This window comes from Pygocentrus nattereri, chromosome 1 (genome assembly GCF_015220715.1).
Source record: "Pygocentrus nattereri isolate fPygNat1 chromosome 1, fPygNat1.pri, whole genome shotgun sequence".
Classification (NCBI taxonomy): Eukaryota; Metazoa; Chordata; class Actinopteri; order Characiformes; family Serrasalmidae; genus Pygocentrus; species Pygocentrus nattereri.
Genome location: NC_051211.1, coordinates 25,068,839 through 25,095,120, shown reverse-complemented (window position 1 = coordinate 25,095,120; position 26,282 = coordinate 25,068,839). Strand labels below are relative to the sequence as shown.

The 26,282-nt window shown below is 41.0% G+C and overlaps 1 protein-coding gene across 3 annotated transcripts in view; it reads left to right on the top strand.

Annotated features, from left to right (window-relative positions):
- The window catches only part of erf (Ets2 repressor factor), a 40,735-nt gene extending 14,696 nt beyond the window's left edge, over positions 1-26,039 (top strand). For 2 of the 3 annotated variants that reach the window (XM_037540915.1, XM_017708503.2), the window contains exons 2-5: positions 16,069-16,303; positions 20,971-21,086; positions 21,342-22,261; positions 22,362-26,039. In XM_037540915.1, the coding sequence (XP_037396812.1) occupies positions 16,272-16,303; positions 20,971-21,086; positions 21,342-22,261; positions 22,362-22,922 (1,629 nt within the window). In that variant the 5' untranslated portion in view covers positions 16,069-16,271 and the 3' untranslated portion in view covers positions 22,923-26,039. The remainder of the gene's footprint in view (positions 1-16,068; positions 16,304-20,970; positions 21,087-21,341; positions 22,262-22,361) is intronic. The other variant, XM_017708505.2, reaches the window with a different exon arrangement.
- The last annotated feature ends 243 nt before the right edge of the window (positions 26,040-26,282 follow it).

Sequence of the window (26,282 nt, the reverse complement as noted above, 5' to 3'; positions counted from 1 at the left end):
AGTATTCACTTTTTGTCCAATTTAAATTATAATTTTTAACATTCCAGCAAGAAAATAATTTATTTTAATAGTTGTTATGAATAAAAAGGCTTGCCATTTCTATGAGGTGCCTTGGATGCCACTGAAAACAAACAAAAAAAAGTAGAAAGGTTCAATGTTCACTCATCCAAATACCCAAATATTTTTATTCGAAAACACAAATGCTGTGATGAGTATCCTTATATTCCAATAACCTGTCCCATCCCCCCACCCTGCTCCACCCAGTGGAGTGTTTCAGATTTGTGGGAAACAGTTTTTTCAAAAAGCTATGTGACGTGTTCTTACTGTTGTTGGTTATTTGTGGTATTAATGGTTTTTGGTGAAGTATTTCTCTTACAAAGTCTGTTTTGTTTCTTTTCTTCATATTTGTTTTTATGGGAACTGCATACAGATCTGTGTGATGTAATCCATGGCCTCAGCCGAATAAATGTACCTTAACTCTGAGGATCAAGCTCTTGTATGACACCCAAAAACTTGTGCTCAGGAATATCACTTAAAACATTGTCACCCTGACAAGGTCTAGCCTTAATTTGGTCATAATGAAGACAAGAATCCCGGGTTTGTATGAGGTAGTGTGCAAGACACTCTTGCGCACACAGTTTAATAGGGGGCCCCAGACCCCCCACATTCCACTTTAATGGCTGGTGTCTGCATTGCATTATACACACACACACTCATGCACACTTGTAGACAGCAGCACACACTTTCCTAATTCTCACACTCGTGCTCAATCTCCCTCTCTTGCGTTGCCATCTTTGTGGTGACGCCACTTTGACTCGCTCCCTCTTTTATTTTTACTCAGCCAATTTATTTTTGTAGGCGGATCTAGTGTTAGCGCAGCAGGGCTTGGATCAAACGGGCCTGTGTGTGGTGTTTGAAACATTGAGAGAAGTCTGTCTACAGTACGTTCTGTTATAAGAGTGCATTTGAGAGCCATGCAGGTGCTATGGTTCCTTCTGATATGACTCATAAAGGGCTCTGTCTGAAGGTGAGGGTGCTCTCAGAACCCATCAGTGGATTTCCGAGTCTGTGTAGGCCACCAAGATAGGCGGTGGAACTTTCAGCCACTCTTGCAGAACAGTGGAAATTAAGCTATTAAAAGCTGAGTTTGTTATTCATGAGTTGCAGATTTTCAGTGGGCTATCATCAGCAAGAGGCCCCTAGGTGATTTCCAGATTTGTTAACTCAGATGTCTGATGTAGGCCAATGCTTGAGTTAGTAGTAGGTTGTCTTCTATGGTTCATTTGGCCTCATTCTGATTTGGTGGAAAGCTGGTAGTGCTGTGAATGATATGTGGCTATGCATAGTTTGAGGAGGCATGGTGTCTGCATGCTAACGGAAAGCTCGTAAATGAAAGGCCCATTTGCAGTTAAGGGAGAGGGATTGGCTGCTGCTGCAGTCTCTGCCTGTGGTGGGAGAGAAAACGGGGAGCGACCATGGAGACAGCGTTCTAATCCCACAGCTGGAGCCAGTGCATGTGTCGTCAGCCACTCTGTCTGTGTGTGCGTGCGCCTGGAGCAAAATGAAAGTAAAGATGGAGTCTTGAGACCTAACCACAACACAGAACTTGAAAAGAAGCAATCTATCGCCTTCTCTCCTTCCCACCCATTCACTCCCTCCGTTCTTTCTGTCTTTTTCCACTCAGTCTGCCCTTACATCCTTCCATCTCCATTCTTTAGCAAGCTTTCTTTCTTGTCACTTTGACTTGTTGGATTTACATAGTAAACAGTAATAACAGCAAGTACTCTTTCATATGTACAGTTTTGAATAGTTAAACAGTAGGAGTCCAGAGAGAAAGTCAGGGGATGTATGTGCAATCATGAAAAGAACTTGGAGCAGTTGGCTTGACTTGGAGTCAGATGCAAAAGGTTGGAAGGTAGTTGTTCTGCATCACTTGCAGGGCCTTTGTTTGTGTTTGTTTGATTGTTTGTTTGTTTTGATCTTTTTCTACAGACTGATGTTCAGATACTCGGTCTCCTTTCACCCACACTTTTTTACACCTTTGCCTCTGCTTCTGTGTAAAGCACACCCATCAGCCAGGTCACTCCAGACGATTGCATGGGGCCCAGATGACTGTCTCTTGGACCCCCTCAGGGGTTGATGGGGCCTATTGCTGTTAGTGTGGATCACACCAGGGTGCCAGTATCTGAAAGGACATTTCACACTGCTGTATATGCCCAAAACAAGGAACGACAGTATTCAAACTAGCAAATTGTTTTTCCGTTCAGTTTTCACTTGTTGCTTTCTATCATGGCTTATAAACTAAGAGGCTTGTAGGTTAGAATGTTTTTAGTATTATTGTAAATTTATTTCCTGATACACTATTGGCCAAAATTGACCTGTCCAGGGTGTATCCTGCCTTCCGCCCAGTCACCGCTGGGATAGGCTCCAGCACCCCCCTGTGACCCTGAGGGAGAAGTGGCTTTGAAAGTGTGTGTGTGTGTGTGTGTGTGTGTGTGTGTGTGTGTGTGTGTGTGTGTGTGTGTGTTGCCCAAAATTTCAGCGATATAGGCTACTTGGATCCTCTCTTCAAATAGTTTAATATAAAATTTTGTGCAAATTTTCTCAGTAGAAACAGTTCAGTTGTTCATGAAACTAAGTTCCTTTAGGGGTCTTTCATCCTCTCTTCAGGATAGCGTGGCTCAGCAGAAATGAAATGTTTCTGTGTGGAGTCACAGAATCAAAGGGATAAACATAGGTTATTTTAACATGGCAGACAAGAACATAAGTCAGAGCCCACAACAGGGAGGGAAATCTAGTGAGATTGCTACATTCAAAATGGACCGAAAAGTGAAGGCCATAAGAGCAGCCAAGACAGTAGATTATATGTGGATCATGTTTATTGCTCACAAAACTGTTTTGGCCGTCTTACATGACTACAGTAAGTGTTTCTGTTTTGAGCAGTTCTGGAGACACACTCTCTTCAGCCAGTTTTGCTATAAACTGACACAGACAGGGCAGTGACAGTTAAAATTAGACTCCCAGAATCATTTTATAGGAGAAAAAGTTAAGCTTGACCTGAGCAAGGTTCAACCTGGCTGACTTCCATCTACCCTCTAAGAGAGAGTCCTGAACCGAGTCCACTTAGGTTCAGTGCTATGAGCTGTGTTAAAAGGTCTTCCATGAGAGTGTTTAACAGAGTCTCAGCCTTCACATGTTGGCATCTTAATTTTGGGGGGCAATTAGTGAAGGGATGATTAAAATACAGTCATAGCCCATACCTGCCTTGTCCTACAAAAAAATTGAAATTCACTGGTTGATTCAAGCAAATGGTTGTGACAGGTCATGATTTTACAGGCTACCTCACAAGAGTTGCTGAGTCTTGAACATATGTTTTCAGTTTTCTGTGGAAAGAAAAAGTGAGTCAGTTAGTTCACACATGGAGTTGTTCTCAACACCAGATCAGGTTGATGAGTTATCTATGGTGAGATATTAGTAGCATTTAAGCTTTATTGGGAAGATTTGGAGCATCATCACCCAGCGTCTTAAGCTGATTTTTAATGACTTTTGCTTAATATCAGGAGTGAAGGCTACCCATATATGACCAGAGTGTCTAGTAACTGAAGTATAGGATGAACAGCTGTGAAAACTGAAGATTGAATTAAGTAATTTTTAAATATATCTTAGATTATCTTTTAGTTAACTGCCAAAAAGTTGCTTTTACTTGCATCACAGCTCAAGACTAATGTAAACCAATATTCCTGATGATGGTAAAAAAAAATACCATGTGATCATGAATTGAAGATAATGGTGGCAGTTGTGCGTTATTTGAACATGGAGTCAAGAAGTGGCCTTTTTTAGATAGTTTCTAGTATACACAGTAGAGCACAGAGTGTTATGATGTGCTGTTACTGAACGTGTTGAATGTACTATGGACCTGCGCAGGCCTGTTAGTGGAGTTGTTTGGCAGGCTGCAGTTGCAGACTGCTCCTCATGCTCAGCAGTCCTCACATAGCAGGAAAATTGGCCCAGAAACGCACCCTGCCTGACCATCTATGGTTGATTTAATCATAGCCCTGCGAGGAACTCCCCTGTGATGCGTCTGGTTTCTGTCTGGGCAGAGTTGGCTGTCGCACCGTGGCGTCCCGGACATCTGGAGCCTCGTCTCCACCACCGTTTGCCGGTAACTGGAGTTTTTGTTTCACTGGTGTTGACATGAAGATTGTAGATGTGAAAATAACTGCTCCTTGATGTTTAGCTTTAGCAGGTACAGTTATAAAAGTATTAGGCGTAGGCCTTAGCTTTAGATACAGCACTCTTCTGCTGCATCTTGGGTACTCACATGGCATGGCATACATGTCAAATTGACTTGCTGAGGAGGCCAGGTCACTCTCTGAATCCTTTGTTGTCTTCTGACCTCAGGTCTCTCACTGCGAGTTAAAATGCTCTTGAACAGCTTTCCCAGTTCCCAGGGTCAAGCACATTGGACCAGGCTACACATGGTCGCTGTTGTGACTAGGACTTATCTGGAGTCCAGTGCGCCTAAATTTTGTACTGTCAAGCCAGTGTAATCTACTGCCATGAAAACAAAAGGTTCACATGCCAGTCCACCGCCTCAGGCTACTGAAACTTTTCCTCCACTCCAAGCAAGACCTCCAGTCTTTCCTGAATTAAATGTTTGTGAGCATAAAGTAACAATTTACTGTCATTTAGTTGTATCCTTTTTTTTTCTTCTTTTAGATTGATGTAGGTTTAACGGTGGTCTTTTTGAGTGGTAAGGGTGTTCATTTGATGGATAAGGTGATTATTTTATATTGAAGATGACTGCTTGCAAATTGAACAACTGAAATCGTCCACCTAGGAATGTAATCAAGCACAAACACATCTTTCAGATACTGAAAAGTGGTCATGAATTCTCAGTCCATCTTTGTCTGCTGTTGGTCCACTCTTATTACCCCATCAGTGTGCTCTTCTATAGTCTCTGACTGGCCACCCTGGCAGTGTTATTGGTAACTGGAGACTCGCCCACAGCATATCTGCATGCTTGCTCCAGTTGGCACCATGGTGGGCTCTTGAGCACAGCAAGATCACTCATGAGGGCACTCGGAGGTGTGTGTGTGTGTGTGTGTGTGTGTGTGTGTGTGTGTGTGTGTGTGTGTGTGTAACAAATATAACACGTTTGTGTATGCCAAGCCATTAGGGTTGCATCTCTGGAACTCTGTGCAGTCTATTGGGGCTACAACCCTGGACCTCAGCTGTTAGAGTTGGCAAAGGTGGGCACGGCTGCACTGTGAACACAGTCTGTTTGTTATGTAAGGGTGCACTGCACGGATCATGTGAGGGCTGAAGGTTGGCACTGTGCACCTGCAGCTGACTGCCCAACTCTTTGATGTTATCCTCTCAACTTGCATTAATTCTCTTCTGCTGCACTTGTTCTTTACCATTCCTCCCTCTCTCATTCCCCCAGTTTACCTTTGTTTGGGTACCTTCTGCTTAGCTGTCCTCTTGTTCTTGGTGTTGTTCTCATCTGGTACTTCTTTTTCTTGTGAAGTAGAATTAAATATGCATGGATGTAATAATGGGTCGATTTGAAAATGGATGTACAGTTAGTGAGTTTGAAATGAATTGATTTGAATTGATTACATTGCATCTTATATTTTATTGGTCCTAGCATGGAAGTTTGTCGGTTTGCTGCCCAACTATGCCCAATCTGGGATCAGCACAGTGTTGTCAGCAGAGTGGGGCCGCCATATGAAAATGTTGGTGAAGCTTTGATGCCATTTTGTTCACACTGAATGTGTTTTTTTTAAAATTATTATTATTAATTAATTAATGTATTTTGTTTTATTTTATAAGTACTCGCCGATAATGCGCCTGATAGCCAATGACCTATTTTGGAATTTAGTAGTTGTTGGTGTAAATGAGTGCAATGTACCTTAATGGTTAGATTGATTAAATTTAGTTGATTTGAAACTCGAAAGACTGTTACATTATTTACCTTGGATCATTGGATCATTGTGGAATTGCAGTGGAGATTGAGTGTTCTATGCCAGAATAGAGCTGTAAGTACATTTCATAGTTTTGCTCTCATGCTCTTCATCTGTCTTCAAGTCTCTTATTTGGCTGGTTAAGCTGTAGTTGAATGTCCTCGAAAGCCAGGCATACACTTTTTTTTTTTTTTTTTTTTTTTTTCTCTCTCTTCTCAGAAATCTTGATATCTGGTTGCACTGCATGTTTGAATAGGCCACCATGTACAAACAAAGCCTTTGATTTTATATACTCACACTGTAGAAAACACTGTCCATGGTATGTGAAACACAACCCCTACAGACAGCTCTGTCCATGAACAATTAAAAAGTTATTCAAAATGATGCACTGAGCAAAGACACTGACAATCTGTGCAGTGCTACTAACACTGTTATAAAGTTATTAACATATTATGTTAATAACATAATATTAGTTATTAACATTTATATCTTAATTTTATTTCCTAAATTTGATTGACTTCATGATGTGTTTAGTGAACTCTAATCTAACTTTTGTAGTCTGAGAGTTCCACCCGTAATGATTTGCTAGCTAAATTTTGTAAACATTTGGAAAATGTACAGTACGTGGTGGCATTTCACCCCTTTCCACAGTAGCCATAAAATTCGATCTGTTTTGGTGACAGCCACTTAGTTGAACTATGTGTTTTGATTTTACAAAAGCAGACGCAAGTTGGATTTTCATTTTTGTTGATGAACAAGCAGGTCAACACGAATAGAAATGTTTTCATTGCATTTTAAATGGTAGGTTTTTATTATTATTATTATTATTATTATTGTGGAAGCTGTACACTGGCTTGTAGCGAGGACCCACTGCTTTAAAGGTGTTGTCAGTGTAATCTGGAAATTGGTCAGTTCTGAAAGTAGTCATTTATACACACATGCTGCCTGTGTATAAACTGCACAAAACTTCTTCCTTCACTTTCCAAAACTGAGCAGAGAACTTTTGCAGTAAATTGTAAATGGAACATTGAGGGGGAGCAGCAGCTCTTGGCTCTTTGTATTACTCATCCCACACACAGTCAGTCTCTCTCTCTCTCTCTCTCTCTCTCTCTCTCTCTCTCTCTCTCTCTCTCTCTCTCTCTCTCTCTCTCTCTCTCTCTCTCTCTCTCTCACACACCTACCTTACCTTTTTCCCCGTCGCCACCATCATTAGCAGATGGAGGCCGACCTTTTCCTCTGGCTAAATATAGACCTTACAAAGAATGGGAGGAAGGGAGGGAAGTGGGGAATGGATAGAGGGAACACAGATAGAAAGCGCAAATGAGTGTGGGGGCCCTAAACATGTTGGAGCCATTAGGTACACACACTAGAGTTGCAATGTTATGGTTTTTTTTCCCCCTCCCTTTCTTGCTGATGTCACACAGCTTTTCCATAAAGAAATCTTTTATAATGAAACACTGATCACAACAGTGTGGGACAGATTCGATGTGTACTAGGACTGTCAGCTGGTTTGTCAAATATTTGTACATATTGAAGCCTGATCTTTTTGCTGCAGAGCTAGCAGCTCACTCCGCTGCCTGCTGCAAAGCAGGCACATTTGGAGTGTTGTCAGAAAACGTCTGCCATTCGTCACAGACCCTCCAGTTACCTTGTATAAGAATGTATGTCTGCCTATTAGTACTATTCAGCTTATAAAGTGAACATACAGCTTTGTTCAAAATGAGCTGTCAAAGAGCTGCGAGATTTGAAAGTATCCCTACATTTTTAAACTCAAAACTAAAATAGCTGTTTATGGACAGTAACATTCTTCTTCTTCTTCTCTGCGTTTGGTAGCTGTTGGGAGTGGTCACATAATTTCTGTCCAGGTATGTTCCAGTTTTTAAACATGCGCATGGTAACTTTCTACATTTGAATATGCGTATACATTAATATTTTCTAATTTGTTTTTACAGCCCAACTTTGTATAGAAGTACAGTGTTTTTAGTGACGCCCTCAGCCACAGAGTCATTTTCAGTGCTTGAATACTGACTAACTTCTGAGTTATCTGCTTAGCAATTGGTATTACTAATGCTCCAGTTGTTTTGATTTTTGTAACTGCCCATATAAAATGAAAATTAACTATTTGTATGTGGCGTCTATTTTCAGAATAATTTTTTTCTAACCCATAACCAATCCAGCAAAGGCAGTAAAACGTTTTTGTGAACACGTTTTTAAATTTCCAACTGTGGTGTTTTCACATTCCAAACTGCATACTAGCACACTGAATAGTATGCAAAAAATAGCGCTTGTACAATTAGATGCATCTTCATTTGTGTAGTAGCTACGCAGCAACAGAAGTATGTAGTTTGGGACATGGCGTTAGATCAGCCATAGGGACGACTTTAGCAGCTCCAGGGGCCGATTGACTTTGCTGTGCTGGGATCTGTTCAATCGCAGTTAAAGCTTGCCTGCCAACATGGAGAAGTGGTCAACTTAATGACATAGTTGAATACTATAAATATTAAAATTGTGATATAAAATGTAATTATTATTGTAAATTAAGCTGTGCATTTAAAAAAAAATTTTTTTTTAATTAAACCAAGAAAATCGGCACGTCCATTTTTTTTTTTTTCTTTCTTTCAGATTTGAGAATTGAATGTAATGACCCAGACTGCCACTTCACAAACTGGCCAATTAAAGGCCAATTAAAACTAAGATTAACACTTTAATACAATGATAGAAAGTAATTGCAACTCTTGCAGTTTAACAAGTACATGCGTACTAAATTCACAATTTAAAAGAAAACAACTGACCATTCAGCCCTAATTCTTTATGTATTTGAAAAAGTTGTGAGAGATCGTAACTGATAAATAGTAATTTAATACATCTTCCTTTTAATAGGAATTTTTCTGGTCAGTGTGTAAATTGGACAGAGGCAGGCAAGCTGTGCAAACCAGAAAAATCAGCCTACTGTTTAGAGAGAAGCAACCAAAACAAAGTACCTGAGGCATCCAACAGTAACACTGTTTGATGCTGTTAATTCTGCAGATCATATTTTAGTCAGCTACGCAGTTGATACCAGTAAGTCGGGTTTGCACTACTTGTATCAGGTAAGGATTGTGTCAGGGTGTTTACGCGTATGTTTACCAGGTGAGGTGTGAATGTGTGGGTGGGTGTGTGTACATGTTTTGTCAGGTGGTCTATCAACTCTGTATATCCATTGGTGACAGTAACCATCTGAGAAATGGCAGTCCCAGCAGAGCCCACAGACATTGGGGACATGCCCGTTATAGCTGTTATTGCACTTTGAGCATGTTTGTGTACGCTCTAGTTTGCGTTGTGGTCTTAGGTTAAAGCCAGGTGTGATATGGTGCACTAGTTTGTTTGGAATTTCTTCAGGTAGTTTATAAAGCTCTTCCTGAAACTCTGCCCAAAAGACCTCTGTTAAGCTTGTGCAACTGTGTACTTGAATAATTTTGTATTGCATTATTATTATTATTATTATTATTATTATTATTATTATTATTATTATTATTATTATTATTATTATAGGGGTGTGTTCTTTGTCAATAACCACATGTCTGCTGATCTTTACTTTCAGTGATTTTCTTCACTTCTTTCTCTTTCACCTGTTTAGTTTGTTCAGTTCAGTTTGTCGATTCTACCTTACAGCACCATGCCATTGCAGCCCTAGAGTATGTCTAGTAGATATAGACACCATAATTAATTTTTCCCCACAAAGTGGCTCAAGGTACGGAGTTATGGAGCTTGTCTGTTGTTTTATTTTTATTTTACTTGCTAAAGCTGAAGACGGCTACTGCATACTTCTGAGGGCATCTACACAATCGAAAAGGCCTGAATGCAAACAGTTTGGGGAAAATTTGTTTGCTCAGTGTCTGCCAGCAACAACGTATTTGGGATCTGTAGCGGTCTTCAAAAATCAGTAACGGTGCCTCTAGTTCCAGTTCATGAGTGTTTTTTTTTCTGGATTAATTGAATTTTGTTTTGCCTTTTTTCAGCTACATGTGTATTTATAGCACTGAAGTGTCTTGTTGCTAGGAGATGGTGTGGGAGCAAGGGAGCAAAAGAGAGAGAGAGAAAAGGATGAGAGCGGAGGGAAAAGGTGCACTTCTTGTGAAAGCTGAATGACAAACACTCGCACATACGCCATGAGTCAGCACTGACGCACACTCACAGTGGGATGCTGCGTGTGTTTGCGTGCCCACTCACATGTTCGAGGTCTTGTCCCACACACACTCGACTAGTCATGTATGAGCCCCATCTGTGTGGTGTGACTTGTCTGTCAATTACAGCGAGCAAACAAAATGTACTGTAGGTGTGAGGCCAGTTCTAACTACATCTCTGGGTATTGTTTTGATGTTCTGTTCCACAAAACTTGGCATCTGACGTAAAATTACAAAGTGCACTGAACTTCAGGAGAGTTCTAAATTACAGAGTGGTAACGCAGCAGAAAGACTAGAATCACAGTCCGCAGTTGTGCAGCACAATAATAGGCCACCTAAGCCGACAGTGTTTCTCCTTTTGCCCAAATAGTCTTAATAATTGTCAAAACCTAAGCTCTGTCAGGTCTAAAATGTAGTATTTCTAATACCTGCTTCAGTCCCAACCTTTTTTTTGTAATATTTACTTGTTTCCCAAATAAGAAGCCAGATTGAATTAAAATTCCAAATAGTCAAGTTCAGGTGGTAAGGGAAATAAAATATTATGCGGTCTTGCCAGTTTCGGACTTATAGAATATCAAATGTATCAAAATATGTGGTTCTTAGTTGTTTAAAGCACCCACACTGTGTTTGAGTCAAGACTGCATTATAAAATTGTCGGATTTTGGCAGTAAAAAGTGGGAAATCTTTCATGACCAGCATCGACACATCAGTTCTCAAACATAAGATGAGCTGATCTCGGCTTATGAAAGTAGCAGAATGATTGCTGCTATGTGAACATCAATAGAGTGATTAGCGAAGCCCCAGTGTCCGAATTGTACCTGTACTGATCAGCTAGATTGCTCTGAAAACATAGTAAAAAAAAAGTGGTCATTTGATATTTAAAATACGCTGAAGTAGGGATGTACTGATCCTTGGAAGGGGGCAGAAAAAGTTGTTCAGAAAATCCACATCTGTCACCTGTGTTACAGGTGCATTGCGGTTTCATCTGCTGTAAAATCTGAATCTCCAGGCTAGCTTCTTTCCTTGTAGAGTGCTCTGTCAGGCCTGCTAGTCTATCTTAGTGGTGGGCTTAAGGATAGGCGTGCATGGGTTAACCCTAATAAGGGTCCAGTATGGCAGGGCACTGTTTGCAACTACCCTGGGAATACATGCTCTCTAGCACTGCATTAGGGTGACATTCACTGCTGTGAGAAAGCAATGAGATGGTGTGTATACACTATTGCCAAAGGTTTTCACTCACCCATCCAAATCATTGAGTTTAGTTGTTCCAATCACTTCCACGGCCACAGGTGTATAAAACCAAGCACCTAGGCCTGCAGACTGCTTCTGCAGACATTTGTAAAAGAATGGTGATGAAATTTCCTCACTACTAAGTATTCCACAGTCAGTGGTATTATACCAAAGTGGAAGCAATTGTGAATGATGGCAACTCAGCCACAAAGTGGTAGGTCACGTAAAACAGAGCGGGGTCAGTGGATGCTGAGGCACATAGTGTGGTCACTCTCTACAGACGTCCAAACTTCATGTGGCCTTCAGATTAGCTCAAGAACAGCATAGAGCACTTCATGGAATGGGTTTCCATGGCCAAGTAGCTGCATCCAAGCCTTACATCACCAAGCGCAATGCAAAGCATCAAATGCAGTGGTGTAAAGCACTTCTCCGTTTGGCAATCCTATGGATGAGTCTGGGTTTGGTGGTTGCCCGGGAGAACGGTACATGTCTGACTGTATTGTGCCAAGTGTAAAGTTTGGTGGAGGGTGGATTATGGTGTGGGGTTGTATTTCAGGAGTTGGGCTCAGCCCCTTAGTTCCAGTGAAAGGAACTCTTAATGCTTCAGCAGACCAAGAGATTTTGGTTTCATGCTCCCAACTTTGTGGGAACAGTTGGGGGACGGCCCGTTCCTGTTCCAACATGACTGCACACCAGTGCACAAAGCAAGATCCATAAAGACATGGATGAGCGAGTTTGGTGTGGAAGAACTTGACTGGCCTGCACAGAGACCTGACCTCAACCCGATAGAACACCTTGTGGATGAATTAGAGCGGACACTGCGACCCAGGCCTTCTCGTCCAGCATCAATGCCTGACGTCACAAATGCACTTTGGGAAGAATGGGAATTTGACCATCAACTCTTCTGGGAAGGCTTTCCACAAGGTTTAGGAGTGAGTTTAAGCTGTTATAGCTGCAAAGGGTGGGCAAACATCATATTAAACCCTATGAATTAAAAATGGGATGTTGCTAAAGTTCAAGAGAGAGAAGGCAGGCAGGCGAGCGAATACTTGCAATATAGTGTATTTCCATATTCAAACTGTGCTAAAAAAGTGTATATAGTACAGTTGACAAAATATATTGTGGCATTGCTGCAACATTGTATTTTTAAATAAACTTTTGGGCTGTTTTAGGTTCATTTGTACAGAGACTTTTATGATGATGAACATGAATATGGCCGGAGTGGTTGTTTTCCAGTTTAGAGCAGAGAGCTGTGTTTTTTTTTTTTTGTTTTGTTTTTTTGTTTGTTTGTTTTTTTTTTCTTCTTCTTCTTCTCATTGTGTTTTAGTGCCATTTTCCGCAAATTAAAAATAAAGCTGCATCATGGACCGTAACCATGCATCACCTAAGTTTCTTGCAAGAATGCCGAACGTTACAGTATTTTACAGTTTGCCTTATTGATGGCCTACATTTTGCCAAAAAAAAAACAAAAAACTGAATCCTAAAACGGTCAGATATTTACGTCCAGCCATAGCCTTTACACAGGTTAAGCTCTTTTGGCCAAACGCTACAACCTTTAGTGAGTGTCAGTCTGCATCATCGGTTGCAGAACAGTATTCGTGGACATTGAGAAATGGCCTGTGGCACCTCAGTCAGCCTCCTGCCCCTGCTCTGTGTTTCCCTACAGCCCATGAGGTTGGCAAAGTGGTAGCACTGATGGTAAAGCCGAGCTGTTCTGCTTTATCCAGCTAACACTGAGATGGGCTTTATAAGTAGTCAAGCACCAAAAACACTGCAACACCTGGCACCGCAGTCAGCAAAACACACTGTGTGCCAGGACTTGGTAATTATTTTTTTCATTATTATTTTAAGTGTGGGAATTTTGTTTTATTTTTGGACCACTAGCCGCACAATGAGATATGTGATAGGATCTAAGTTAAAGACCTGGCCGTTGTTCTTTATTGTGTGTGGTTCCTTATATGGTGTCATTACTAACTTAAGAATTATGATAAAATGTCTAGACTGAGATGTTTTATAATTAAAGGAAGTAGTGTGATTGGAAAAAAAAAATCATGTTCTTTCTAGAACTGAAAAACTAAACTGAAGTTTTCACCAAGATCAACTATCTACACTAGAGTTCTTCTTCCTCATGTTTTAAGCTGTGTGATCAACATGTATTCAGAAACAACAGAAAAGCTTTTGCGCTGCAGAATGTGTGTGATGCACAAATTCATAAGGCTGTCGTTAATCAAACCACAGCCAATAGACGTACTTTGACTCGTGAACTATTGTCTGGGAAGTCCTCATTTCAGAAGCAGGATTACAACAGCATACACTTGCATCACAAGGACATAATCTCTCCCGTCCTTAAGCATCATGTAGCACAGAGCAATGTTTTCTATGGAGTCATTAGGAAAGAGTAATGCATGCTGTTAAATAGACAGGATGTGTAAAACCAAAACAAATTAACAATTAACTTTTATGAGGCACAGTTCTGTATTACTGCAGTATTATGCTCATTGAAGATTCATGCATGCCTGCACTCCCTTTAGCTACTGTGCCAGACATTTTCAGGCACCTTGGTCCAGTGATACGTGCACCTTGTGCTCTTCTTTTGATGGCAATTGGGCTGATTTAGATGTGACTGACAGAAATAATGACTTGGTTGAGAATGTATTGCAGTATATATTAGAAGGCTAAATTGTGCGAGCATGAGAACTTCTAAATCCTATAGTGAGCTTTTTTTTTTAATACTGTACAGTTTCTGCTTCTAGGTGTTTTTGTCTCTTGAGACACACCGTATGTAAAAGTAGTTGTTGTGGTTTTATTTATTTATTATTTGGTTAGTTTTTTTGTGTGTGATCGGAACACACAGTGCCAATGCTGAAAATGCAGAGTTGCTTCAAGTTCAGTGTGACCTTCTACTCTAAGTATTGTGTCAATTACAAGTTTAGAACACACTTCTGTTCTACCACCCCTGTGTGACTGTGGGCTTAAGCTTTGTTTTGACTGCCACCTCAAGGATGCTCAGTTTAAAACTATTTAAAAACATAAATACAGACTTCTATGCCCATATTCTAAAACTACCCAGATTTGCTATTTATTTTTGGACCACTAGCCACACAGTGAGGTAAGTGATAGGATCCAAGTTAAAGACCCGGTCATTGTTCTTTACTGTGTGTGGTTCCTTATATGGTGTCATTACTAACTTAAGAATTGTCTCAATGTCTAGACTGGGATGTTTTATAATTTAAGGAAGTAGTGCTTTAGTAGTAGTATTTTCTCTCCTCCTCTCTTTTTCTCATGTTCTTTCTAGAACTGAAAAACTAAACTGAAGTTTTCACCAAGATCAACTATCTACACTAGAGTTCTTCTTCCTCCTGTTTTAAGCTGTGTCATCAACATGTATTCAGAAACAACAGAAAAGCTTTTGCGCTCCAGAATGTGTGTGATGCACAAATTCATAAGGCTGTCGTTAATTAAGCCACTGCCAATAGACATACTTTGACTCATGAACTATTGTCTGGAAGTCCTATTTAAAACCATTTAAAAACAGACTTCTATGCCTGTATTATAAAACTACCTATATTTGCTATTAGAAATTGTTGAAAGTATTTTTTTTTTTTTATTATTGTGTTATCATAATTTATCATTGATTTGCTGTTTGTCAGTTGCATAAACTCTATTCCCTTATGTTGCTTTTTATTTATGCAACTTTATAGAAGGACTACAAGATAATGAAAAAGCATCACTAATGAATTGATAATCAGGGGGATCCCTTCCAATCTGGCATCACAGTTTCCTAACTAGCATCGTCAGGAATTAAATTGAACTGACGCTAGCTGCTGTTGGCTCTTTAGCAAACCAGAGCAGTAGAAAACGTATTTGGACTGGACAAGAGAATTAAGACTGTCACCTTAAATTAGAGGTCTGAAACAGTTTAGTGTGGTTGTGAAGATTCCTAACTATCTGTCACTGGTGAGCTTCATTACTTGACATTGCCAAGAACTGCCGGTTTTGACTGAAATTTGACTGACAGTTTTTTGCGTGAAAGTTTCTTGATGCCTTGGATATCCTATATCTGCATGCTAGTGGTGACCTAGCCTAATAACCCAAAAAAATGTTTCTGATCAGCAATAGATACCAGACTGATTTAAAAACTGGATTTAGTTCATAATTTATTTGTCAGCTTCTACTGACTGTTCATTACCGCTCTACTCTTCACACACTTGACTTAGTGACTTAAACAACATATGTCTTACATAGATATTAAATGCACACTCCAGTGATGGCTTCATTCACACTAAGTGCATTTCTTTTATGGCTATTGAAAACCAGCTCACCATAACCAAGTCTGAACTGAGGAGATCAAGTCAGAAGCAGAAAGTGAATGTTGACTTTGTGCCATTCGTATTTGATCTTCTGAAAAATGAGGATAAAGTACAGTGAAATGAACACTTCCCACACATTGATGTCCTTCAAATATTCACTTAATTTCACTTAGATGATTGTGTCAAGTAACTGTACATGCCAGTCATTAATATGAAGAAATCTAGTCTCCTGTTTGTCAGTGTCTTTTAGAGATCAAATGGGTTCTATTCACCAATCATCTCGTACATAAGAAAAAAGATAATAGCGCTTGGGGTACATTTGGTGGCAGCTTGCTTGATTAAGAAGTTAATTTAGATACATGTACTCATTGTGCCAAACTGTTCTTGTTAACCTCCCAGGGTTTGCCTTCCCAGAATGGGCCTACAAGCCTGAATCAAGCCCAGGCTCCAGACAGATCCAGCTCTGGCACTTCATTCTGGAGCTGCTGAGGAAAGAGGAGTACCACGATGTCATTGCCTGGCAGGGCGACTATGGCGAGTTTGTGATCAAGGATCCAGATGAGGTGGCACGACTGTGGGGAGTCCGCAAGTGCAAACCGCAGATGAACTATGACAAGCTCAGCCGAGCACTCAGGTGAGGATGTATTTGTCATCTGTTCTGATCTGAAAGATGCTTATGAGTAGAATGATTCCACTTGACTTGAACTTCCCTTTTCTAATATTATGGTGTTTTAAAACTGAGATGAAACTAAGAGAAAATCAGATGGTGAGAACCTTTTCTGTAGGGCAAGTTTAACTTTTGTTTTTTTGTTAATTCAATCTTAATTCTTTTTTCCTTCCCTATCCACATTCACTGTTCTCGCTCTGCGCCGCAGTCCTTCTGACTGTCTACATGTTATTCAGGTCTTTGCACTAGTCTCCACGGCAACACCAAATGCCCACTCAAACCCGCTGAACCTGTCCTTGCCATCCCATAATAATCAAAATCGCATCAGCCTTCTCTAACAGGATGAGCGCACTTCCGCTGCTTCTGAGAAGAGAACTCTTTCCCTTTTTCAAAGAGGCAGGAGGGAGCGATGGAGAGAAAAAAGAGGGACCCGATCCATCATAGGGAGTGTAGTAAAGTTGTGGACTTGGCAGCTCTTTTATGTGGCAGTGGAGCTTCTGAAGTTTCACAGAGGACTGAAGAACAGAGGGATCTCGCCTGTGCTCCATGTGTCTATGTCTGTGTGTGTCTATGTTTGTCATGGAATGCAGATCACCTAATTTGGTGACTTTCACAAACACACATGGGCACAGTTTTACATTAGGCGCAATTTATTTTAAAATTTTTTCCTGATGCTCAGTCTCCTTAAATCTTCTTAAAACGTGCAGTTACAGAGGTCAATTTCCTTAAAACAAATCTCTCTTGCTTCTTGCATATGGCTGTGACATAATGAGATTTTTTTTCTTGGCACATAGTATCATTGTAGTCAGTCAAATGTTTCATACTACATCTTTAAGATTTTTCACTCTCTCTTCCCTCTACCCTTTGTACTTTGTGTACAAGGTCCTTTGGATTTTCTTTTAGACAGTTTAAGTTAGCCGATTAGGTTCATGTTTCTTTTGACCAGTAAAAACGCCTAACGTTGAGTCACATCCCAAACATATTGTTTCTAATATACACGTGACATCTGTGCTATAAGATAAAGCATAAACTTTGTTTCTAGCGCAGCCATAAACAGTGTGAGTGTTACTGTAGACCTCTAAGGCAGGGTTATTTGTAACAGACTGGCTAGTTGTAACCAACACAACTGTAAATTTAGGTGAACACAGTAAATTTAATAGAATTTTTGCTGTTTAAATCACGTGGGCTTTCCAACCTGAATATATGCATCAAACTGAACAAACACTATAAACACTATAAATCTTTTATACACTTCAATCTTTTAAAATAATTTTTAAATGGTTTAAATGAACTGTTTTGAGTTTAAATGGAGTTTATGCTCATTTTGTTGTTTATTCGGGGAGGCTTAGATGTAAAACTAACTTCACCGTGTAGAAGTTGTACTTCCCAAAAAAAAAAAAAAAAAAACGAAAAAAGTGTGCTGCATTAAGTTGTGCCTCTGGTACTATGGCAGACCAGAGCAAACTGTAACCTTTCCCCCAAAATGTAGGTTATTGTAGTGAACGTGACCCAGATTACAGCAGTGAAATTAAAAAATTAGTTGTTGAACTTGAGCCTTGTTATAATTTTAATTAACATTTAACATGCAGTCCACTTTTTGAAAATAAAAAAATAGAAATTAAAGTAGACGCAAATATAAGAGTAGAAATAAAGTATACCTCTTTGCATATTTAAACAGGTTACCTATTCTTGCGCTGTCAGGAAAACTATATTTTTCCACCACTTTGCTATCCAAGAGGCCAACACAAATTTAATAATTACATAGGGACAGTTACCAGAAATTAGACTTTTAGTTTCATGATATTCAGTAGTCTCTTAAAAGAAGCAAACAGACAGACAGCTTGGATTGGTACACAAGTGTCCAGTTGTTTTGACCAAATGAAGCTACCTTCAATTGTAAGTTAATATTACTAAATGTATCTCGAGCTCCCGAGTGGCAACCGTCTAAGCGTTGGCCCTATCAGGAGATTGTGAGTTCGATTCCTGGTGATGCTACAGCCATCCGCAGCCAGGAGTCCAAGAGAGCACAATTGGCCTCGCTCTCTCTGGGTGGGTAGGATGGCCCCCCTTCTCCCCCCCATCACTCAACATGAGGCTAGTCAGTGCAGGCGTCTGTTAGCTGACATAACAGATCTGGCGGTTGGCACTTTCCTTCGAGCGCGTTCGGCTGTCCCGTGGCGTTGCGTGAGTGGCAGTTGGAAAAGAAGCGGTGGCTGGTTTCACAGGTCTCGAGGAAGCCTGTGCTGCCTTCATCCTCCTAGCGTTGATGGTATAGTGTGATTGGGGGAGTCCTAATACTAAATTGGTGAGAGAATCTGGTAAAAAAAAAAAAAAAAAAAAAATATATATATATATATATATATATATATATATATATATATATATATATATATATAGTTACGTTAGTTGAACAAGCTTGGAAAAGCATGAAAATGAGTATGATAGTGCTGATTGACTCCTTTTTGGAGATTCTGGGGAAATTCTTCACTTTTCTGGAGCTCAGAGATGTAGATTTTCTTTACATTAGTCTTTGCATTGTTTTGTGCTTACTTCATTGAGTTTAATAAATTAAGGGAAGGGTGTCTGTTTCAGAACTGTACTTGAATGTGAAATGCATTAGGAGCTAAGCATACCCTGTTCTATTCAACCACTCGCACATTTCTCTACCTTTGAGACAAAGTTACAAATTACTCAGGAGGGGAGTCTTTCAAGCACCCGCTTTCAAAGCTGCTGAGCACCTGTGGAGCATTAGACCTGCATAATATTTGGGAAGAGTTGGAGTGGCGTTTGTGGTCCATAACATCATCTTGTGACTGTTTGCAGTCAAATCCTCACAGGAATGTTCCAGCATCTTAATTTAGAGCCTTCCCAGAAGTATAGAAGCAAAGGTGGGGACAAACTCTACATGCTTTGAATTATAGCGCATGTGGGTGAGCAACAATTTAGGATTAGCTAACAAAGTCACATCACACTTCACAGCTGAGTGGCCACCACAAAACATCTGTCATTGAACATGCAGTGCCATGAAAAACTATTTGTCCCCTTCTGATTTCCTCTATTTTTGCATATTTGTCGCTCTAAAGCTTTCAGATCCTCACATAAAATGTAAGACACAGCATGGAGAACGTGAAGAGACAACAAAACAGTTTTTAAATTGTCATTTCATTTGTTGTGGAGAAAAAATGCAACACCTATATCACCCATGTGAAAAAGAAATTGCCTCTAAACTTAACTGGTTATGTAACAACTGCTAACAACTTTAGCAGTAACAACTGCATTCAAGCCAGAACTGCCCATTTGTCATGCTGCAGCATCTTAATCAGGTTCAAGTCAGGGCTTTCCAGAACCTTTGCTTCTTTTGAGACTTTTACATATGGGCTTATTCTTGTGCTTTGGATCATTGTCTTGCTGCGTAACCTTATTTGCGCTTCAAGGCAGGATTTTCTGGTAAAGAGCAAATTCATGGTTCAAGTTGCCCAGGCTTTGTAGCAGCAAGCAATCCCCATACACAGTCATAGAACCACCTACGTATTTGAATGTTGGTATAACTGTCTTATTGTGGAAAGCTTTGTTAGCTTTATGTTTGGATGTAACGGGACCCCTGCCTTCCATAAAGTTTTTAAATCGTGTTTTTAGTCATGTTCTTATCCCTGTCTTTTTCTGTCTAGGGCAAACATAACCCATGATAATGTTATTCTGTGTTCCACTGAGTTTAATGAAAGAAAAAGGATGGATTGAGTGCTTAGGCTGCATTGGCACTATGTACATTTTGGAAGTGAATGCTGTACAGCAGCACACACATGAGAACAGACATGCTTGAGCTCTTTGTGTCCTTTTTTGAAGTGAGTTCAAATGCACTTCAAAGAGTGTGTTTCTGTGTGCCTCAGCATGTTTGACCTGTGTGTGCATGTGTGCCCTTTACTCTGTTCTGACTCAGTATGTATTTGTTGAAAACCTCTGCTTCCCTTAACAGTGTAACAATGCATCCAAATGCATCTCAACTGCACAAATGCAGCTTAGTGCATCAGGAATGTTTTAAAGCTAAAGACACACAAAAACAGGACACTTTGTACACAACAGATTGAAAATATGTACATCCATGTATGTGTGCTGTGCATGTGATACACACTAACATTACAAACAGGGCACATATTCAGGTACTTATTAATTTTGCTATATCAAATTGTTTTGGGATGCTACGCATTTTGTGTCGTTACATTTATTTATTTTTTATTTTTTTTTAATTAATCACTGCTTTCATACCTTTATACCTTTTTTATACTTCAGCCCAGTAGTCTTTGAGCTCATTCTCACCCTCCATCAGCAAAAGTTGAGAGTGCCTGTTTGGACTTGGTACAGAATAACTCAACATTGTGACCACTAATAGAAAAAAAGGATCATGACCTCATCACAGAGGAAAAAGAACTTGATTGTTACAGGAGAGGTCAAAGTGTTGGGAGCCTGTCGGTGATGATTTTACTTTTTCTGCTTACAATTGGGCTGCAAGTTCCACTGTTTAATACTACCCCTAGCTTTGCAGATGTCTTCTGACACTTGAGTTGAAGCTCAGGTAAACTGCACTGAATTTAGATGTCCTTCACAGATATGTAACCATGCCAACGTTATTCCCCCAGATACTACTACAACAAAAGGATTCTGCACAAGACCAAAGGGAAGAGATTCACCTATAAGTTTAACTTCAACAAGCTGGTGCTGGTCAACTATCCATTCATAGACATGGGATCTGCAGGTAAATAGATTTTTGTGGCCAAGTAGTTGTTGTGTATAAACAAAATATTTTTGGGGAAAGCATTTTTTTTTTCTTTCTTTGTTATGCAACTGGTGTGTGTGTGTGTGTGTGTGTGTGTGTGTGTGTGTGTGTGTGTGTGTGTGTGTGTGTACATACCCGTTTATATATATTTTTTTTTTCTTTGTCCTCTGTGGTTTCCTTTCTTTTGGCTTATTTTTCTCTTTCGTTCTTTCTCTCTCTTCCTGTCACTATAAGGCTCAGGAGTTCCCCAGAGTGCTCCTCCTGTCCCCTCAGGAGTGGGCACCCATTTCCGTTTTCCTCCATCCACACCATCAGATGTGCTTTCCCCCAGCGAGGAGCTGCGTAGTCCAGGTGTCTTTAGTGCTGTGGCCCGCCGAATGGCACGTGGCTCTGTCTCAGACTGCAGTGATGGGACTTCTACCAACTCTGAGCTGGAGGAAGCTGGTGTGGCTGCAGGCGATGACCGCCCAGCTGACCGTGTGTTCAGGAATCTCCTCCACCCTCGTCTCTCCCATGATTCCCTCTTTCGTGTCTATGGTGCCCCTCCCAATCCACCGGGGCTGTCACGCGGAGGCCCTCATGCACCCCCTCACAGGGTGCACCCCGAGCCCCTCTCCCCTTTCCCGGTGTCCCCTCTCCCTGGTCCTGGAGGTCTACTGGCCCCGCCTCTCTCCCCAGCCCTCTCCATGACCCCTACCTCGCACCTTCCCTACACCCCTTCCCCATCCCTATCTCCTATGCTGGGCTCCCACTTCTCCTTCAATCCAGAGGACATGAAGCGCTACCTGCAGGCTCACACCCAGAGCGTCTACAACTACCACCTGAGCCCACGCGCATTTCTGCACTACCCCAACATAGTCATCCCTCAGCCACAGCGCCCGGACAAGGGTCTTGGAGGCTCAGCAGCAGCAGGTCCACACCCCCCGACCCATCCCCTACACCACCACCAGTCTGAGGAGCCTCACCTCTCACCCTTCAAATTCAAGCTACAACCACCACCACTTGGCCGCAAACAAAGAGAAGGCCTCCCGGCTTCTGGGGCAGGACACACCCCTTCGATCACCACTTCGGGACTAGGTTCCTCGTCCAGCCAGTGTTCTAACTCTGCATCGTCTGGACTAGTGAACAGCTCAGGAGGGCCACCAAAAATAAAGGTTTGTATTTATCGTGTTTTTCTGAGACAGTTTTTTAGCATAGGTAAAGACTAAAGATAATTTAACTTATTCTTTTTTACCCCACCCTGCTCTTTTCCAGGTTGAGCCCATCTCAGACGTAGAATCTGAGGAAGAGGTGGAAGTCACCGATATTAGTGAGGAAGATGATAATTGTGATGTTTTTGCCCCACCCCACTCCAATGGAGGCCCTGCTCCTCTGCCCTGTAATGACGGCATTGTGGACGACGACGATCTTGAGGAAGATGTCTTCAAGACCCCAGCTGCCCCGACTTCTGGTGCTGGCCCTGGCCTTGGCCTGGCGTTGCTGGGCCTCAAAGCTGAGCCCAGAGAGCTGGGCCTGGGCCAGGGTCCTCCTAGCAGTCCCGGGGGAACACGCTGCATCCCTCTGAAGCTTCGCTTCAAACGACGCTGGAGCGAGGACCAACGCATGGAAGCTGAAGCCGAGGAAGCTGAGGACAAGAAGAGCCGTGCTGAGAAGGAGGAGCCTGTCCAAGAGGCAGAGCCTAAAAGGGTGGAAGAGAACAGAGATGGAAAGAGCCCTGTAAGTTTGGCTGCGCCCCTGGGCACGGGCCAGAGGAGAGTGAGCTCTGAGCTGCAGAGAGCGACGGCGCAACTGTCTTTAGAGAATAATGGCTGCTGAGAAGATATAAATGCGTGCTCTCCGTCGTAGAAAGATGCTCCCACAAGCCTCTGTTTAGTTCATGTTGACTTGGATACGAACTAAAGTGCATTGAGAACTATTGGCTGAAAACAGAACAATTCTACACGGTCACTCATATCAGCTTTCCTAGCATGAATGTCTGAAGTATCATGTGCTCAGTCGAACATGACAGAAACACAGCTTCTCTGACTTTAAGGTGTTGAGACACTAAGAATAGCTTATACTGACCCCTCCTGCCACCATTACAAAATCCTCCTCACACACCCTTCTGTTCACATTACCGATGCAACTCACTGGCTTGACCATTCATAGACACAGATGTGTACCATAAAATGGATGTCTTTACTCCTCTGCACCTCTGTCATCAGAGACCCTATCATTTGGGACATGGGGACACTCGCAATGCCTTCTCGAAATGGATTAAAGATAAAATAGAAGTGCCTGAACTAGAAGTCATTGCACTTGTTTACAGTACTGAGCGCAATGAGTGAAGGAGGGGTGGGCACTCTCCAAACAAATTGAGAAATGTCTTTTCTCACCCTGTTGACCTTTTCTCCTGTGTTCATGGCATCTGGAGTTACAGTGGGTGAGACTTCATTAGAAGTTAGACGCTCTGGGAAGTCAGAGGGTGATGGCCCACTTTCACCGATGTGAACTTGTAAAATGGTCGTCTCCGGTCAGCATGCAGTTCTTAACCAAGACTCAGGTCCTCCTGGAGACCTTTGCCGAACAGTCTCGCCTTTTGTTGAACAAGATTACCTTTGCTCCCAAAACAGGACCTACACGTACAGTCACTGCCTTCTGATCTGTTGATGCTAACATGCTAACCGCTAAGCACTGCCTTTTAATGCCCTTTGGGTCCAACAAGGGGTCCCAATCCTATTTGGTCAGATCAGCCTGTTAAAGGGACCACTAGACCTTTTAACCCACATGTACATACATCCCTGAAGCAAAAGAGATTTGTGGTCTGTGTGTTTCTCACTTCATTTAAGATGGACATGAACCCTTGCTGCAACAAAGTATGGATCACATATGATGACTGCTTCTTCTCCCATCTCTCGTGTTTGTGAGCAGTTCTAATGCTGAAAGAAATAATAGTGCACCGTAAAAGAAGTTGCTCTTGAACCTGAGGATGATAGTGATGAATGAAAGGTTTTAGCAAATGCTTTTTGAAGCTCTTGGCTACCTTGTAGGGGAAATAAGAGAGAAACAAAAATAGAAAAAAAACAACAAAAGGAGGATTTGAGAGCAAAAATCTCAGGCATACTTCACTATGACCTAACCTCGACTATATAGGTTCACTTAGAATATAGTCTGTATTTCAGAAAGCCTTTTAAAGAACACAAAGTGAGACTGTGCCTTTTTGTACACCATATAGGAGACTTACTGCCCTAAGCTTTTGAGTACTCTCCCGTGGTCAAACGCACCCACAGAAGCCTTAGAAACATGACCTCAAACACTGCTGTTATGCCTTTGTTTTATATTTTTTTTAGCATAGAGGGAAATATCCTAAATTAGATAAACTATAAAGCCCACATGTTCTCTATGTATTGCAAATATTAGTTATATATTTGATACAGATGATCTATATTCAAAACTCTGGTTTTGATAAGATTTTTATTTTTCAAAAAATAAGAATATATGGAGAATATACATAAGGTGACCTCAAGATATTTAGTTACTGGGATCCTACAGTGCTTTACTTAGAATGAAGTGTTATTGGAGAAAAGGCAACATGACTGTAAATGATCAATCCATCAGAGCTGAATCTTGTTTTTACGTCCTCTTACACACTCACCTGTGTTCACACGTATGCCTATTCTTTTTTGGTCTCTGTGGAGAGCTCCAGATTGAGCTTTCTCCCAGGGAGTGAAGGAGGGGAAAAAATTGGATGAAGGCAATTGACATGATTCTTTTTGGTTTGGAACTCCAGCTCAGTGCTTATGTCCGTCTCTAGTGCTGTCTCAACATAACTTGGTCATGGACTGTTTTCAGAGCATCCACCCGTCTTCAGAGGAAATGGCGCAGGACCATTCCAGCCATGGCCTTAGTTTAGACCTTCGTTCACAGGCTTGGTGTAAATATTTTTCAGAAAGTTGATGGGAATTTGAGCTAGCAAACATATTTGACATAATTGATCATTTAATCGAACTGCCTGTAGTCACCGAGAGGCAAGTTGCAACAATTTCTACAATACAGTCCGAGTCGAGTCAAATTTTTTCTGACCCCCACCCCCCCCACTGCAGCCCTGCATATCTCGCACTCAACTGTCCGCACCAAAAAGTGTTCATTATGCTGAGTACATACTGTGAGTAATCAGCAAGAACAAGCTTTGCCCACAGCCTTAGTGCCCCCCACTTTCTTTCACCTTCCTCTTATTTTCTCCTTGTTGGATTCCGTTCTTCAGTACAGCCTTAAACCAGCTCAGTGTCTGTACTCAACCTGACAACTGCCTTACTCGTACTTGTAAACAATACCATATATACATATATTTTTTTTCCTCTCTTCAGTATAAACATTGCTGTTTTTATTATGCTTATTCTTGTTAATATTACCATTTATTTTTAACAGTGATTTACTGTTTTTTGTACCCCTTTCCTGAAGATTAGCTTCACCAGATTTAAAACCTTTTAATGGCATATTCCAGTCTTTTTGTTCCTTTAAACTACATAACGGCAAATACCGTTCTCTGGCATTGTATCTATGCTGGTTTTATTTGTAATTATATGGAAAAAAGAAAACAGGTAAAGGGGAAGGGGTAACATTATCTTATCACATTATTTTTACCTTAATGTTTTTTTTTTCTTTTTCTTTTGTGTACATATATTTTTCCATTTTTGGGGACTATGTAAGAAAAAGACATTGTATTTCTTTGTGTATAAGGTCTCTTCCTTTTCTATCCATTTATCACTCTCTTTAATACACATGCGCACACACACACACACTCACACACTTTCTCAGCGGTTATGTAACACTCTAAAGAGATGAGACTTGACATCAAGAGGAAACGTGTATACTCTAGTTTTTCTTTTTTTTCCCCTCTTGTAATTAAAACTGTAATCAGGGTTCATTAAAAACCGGTAAATGTGGATCAAATTGTCTCCGTTGTCATTCTCTTGCATTTACTTACGTGTAATAATAGGCTACAATTGAAATCCTTTTAACTGCCACCTTCTTTTCTGCATTCAGACCTGGTCGGATACCTTGCATCATGCCAAAGTTGACTTGCGTTCTCTCTGTATTATTAGCAGCTGCTGTGTGTTACTGGGCAGAAGTCAGAGACCACCCTCCATTTATTTGATTTTCAAAACAGCCTCTTAAGTTTTCCACTTTCCGTGA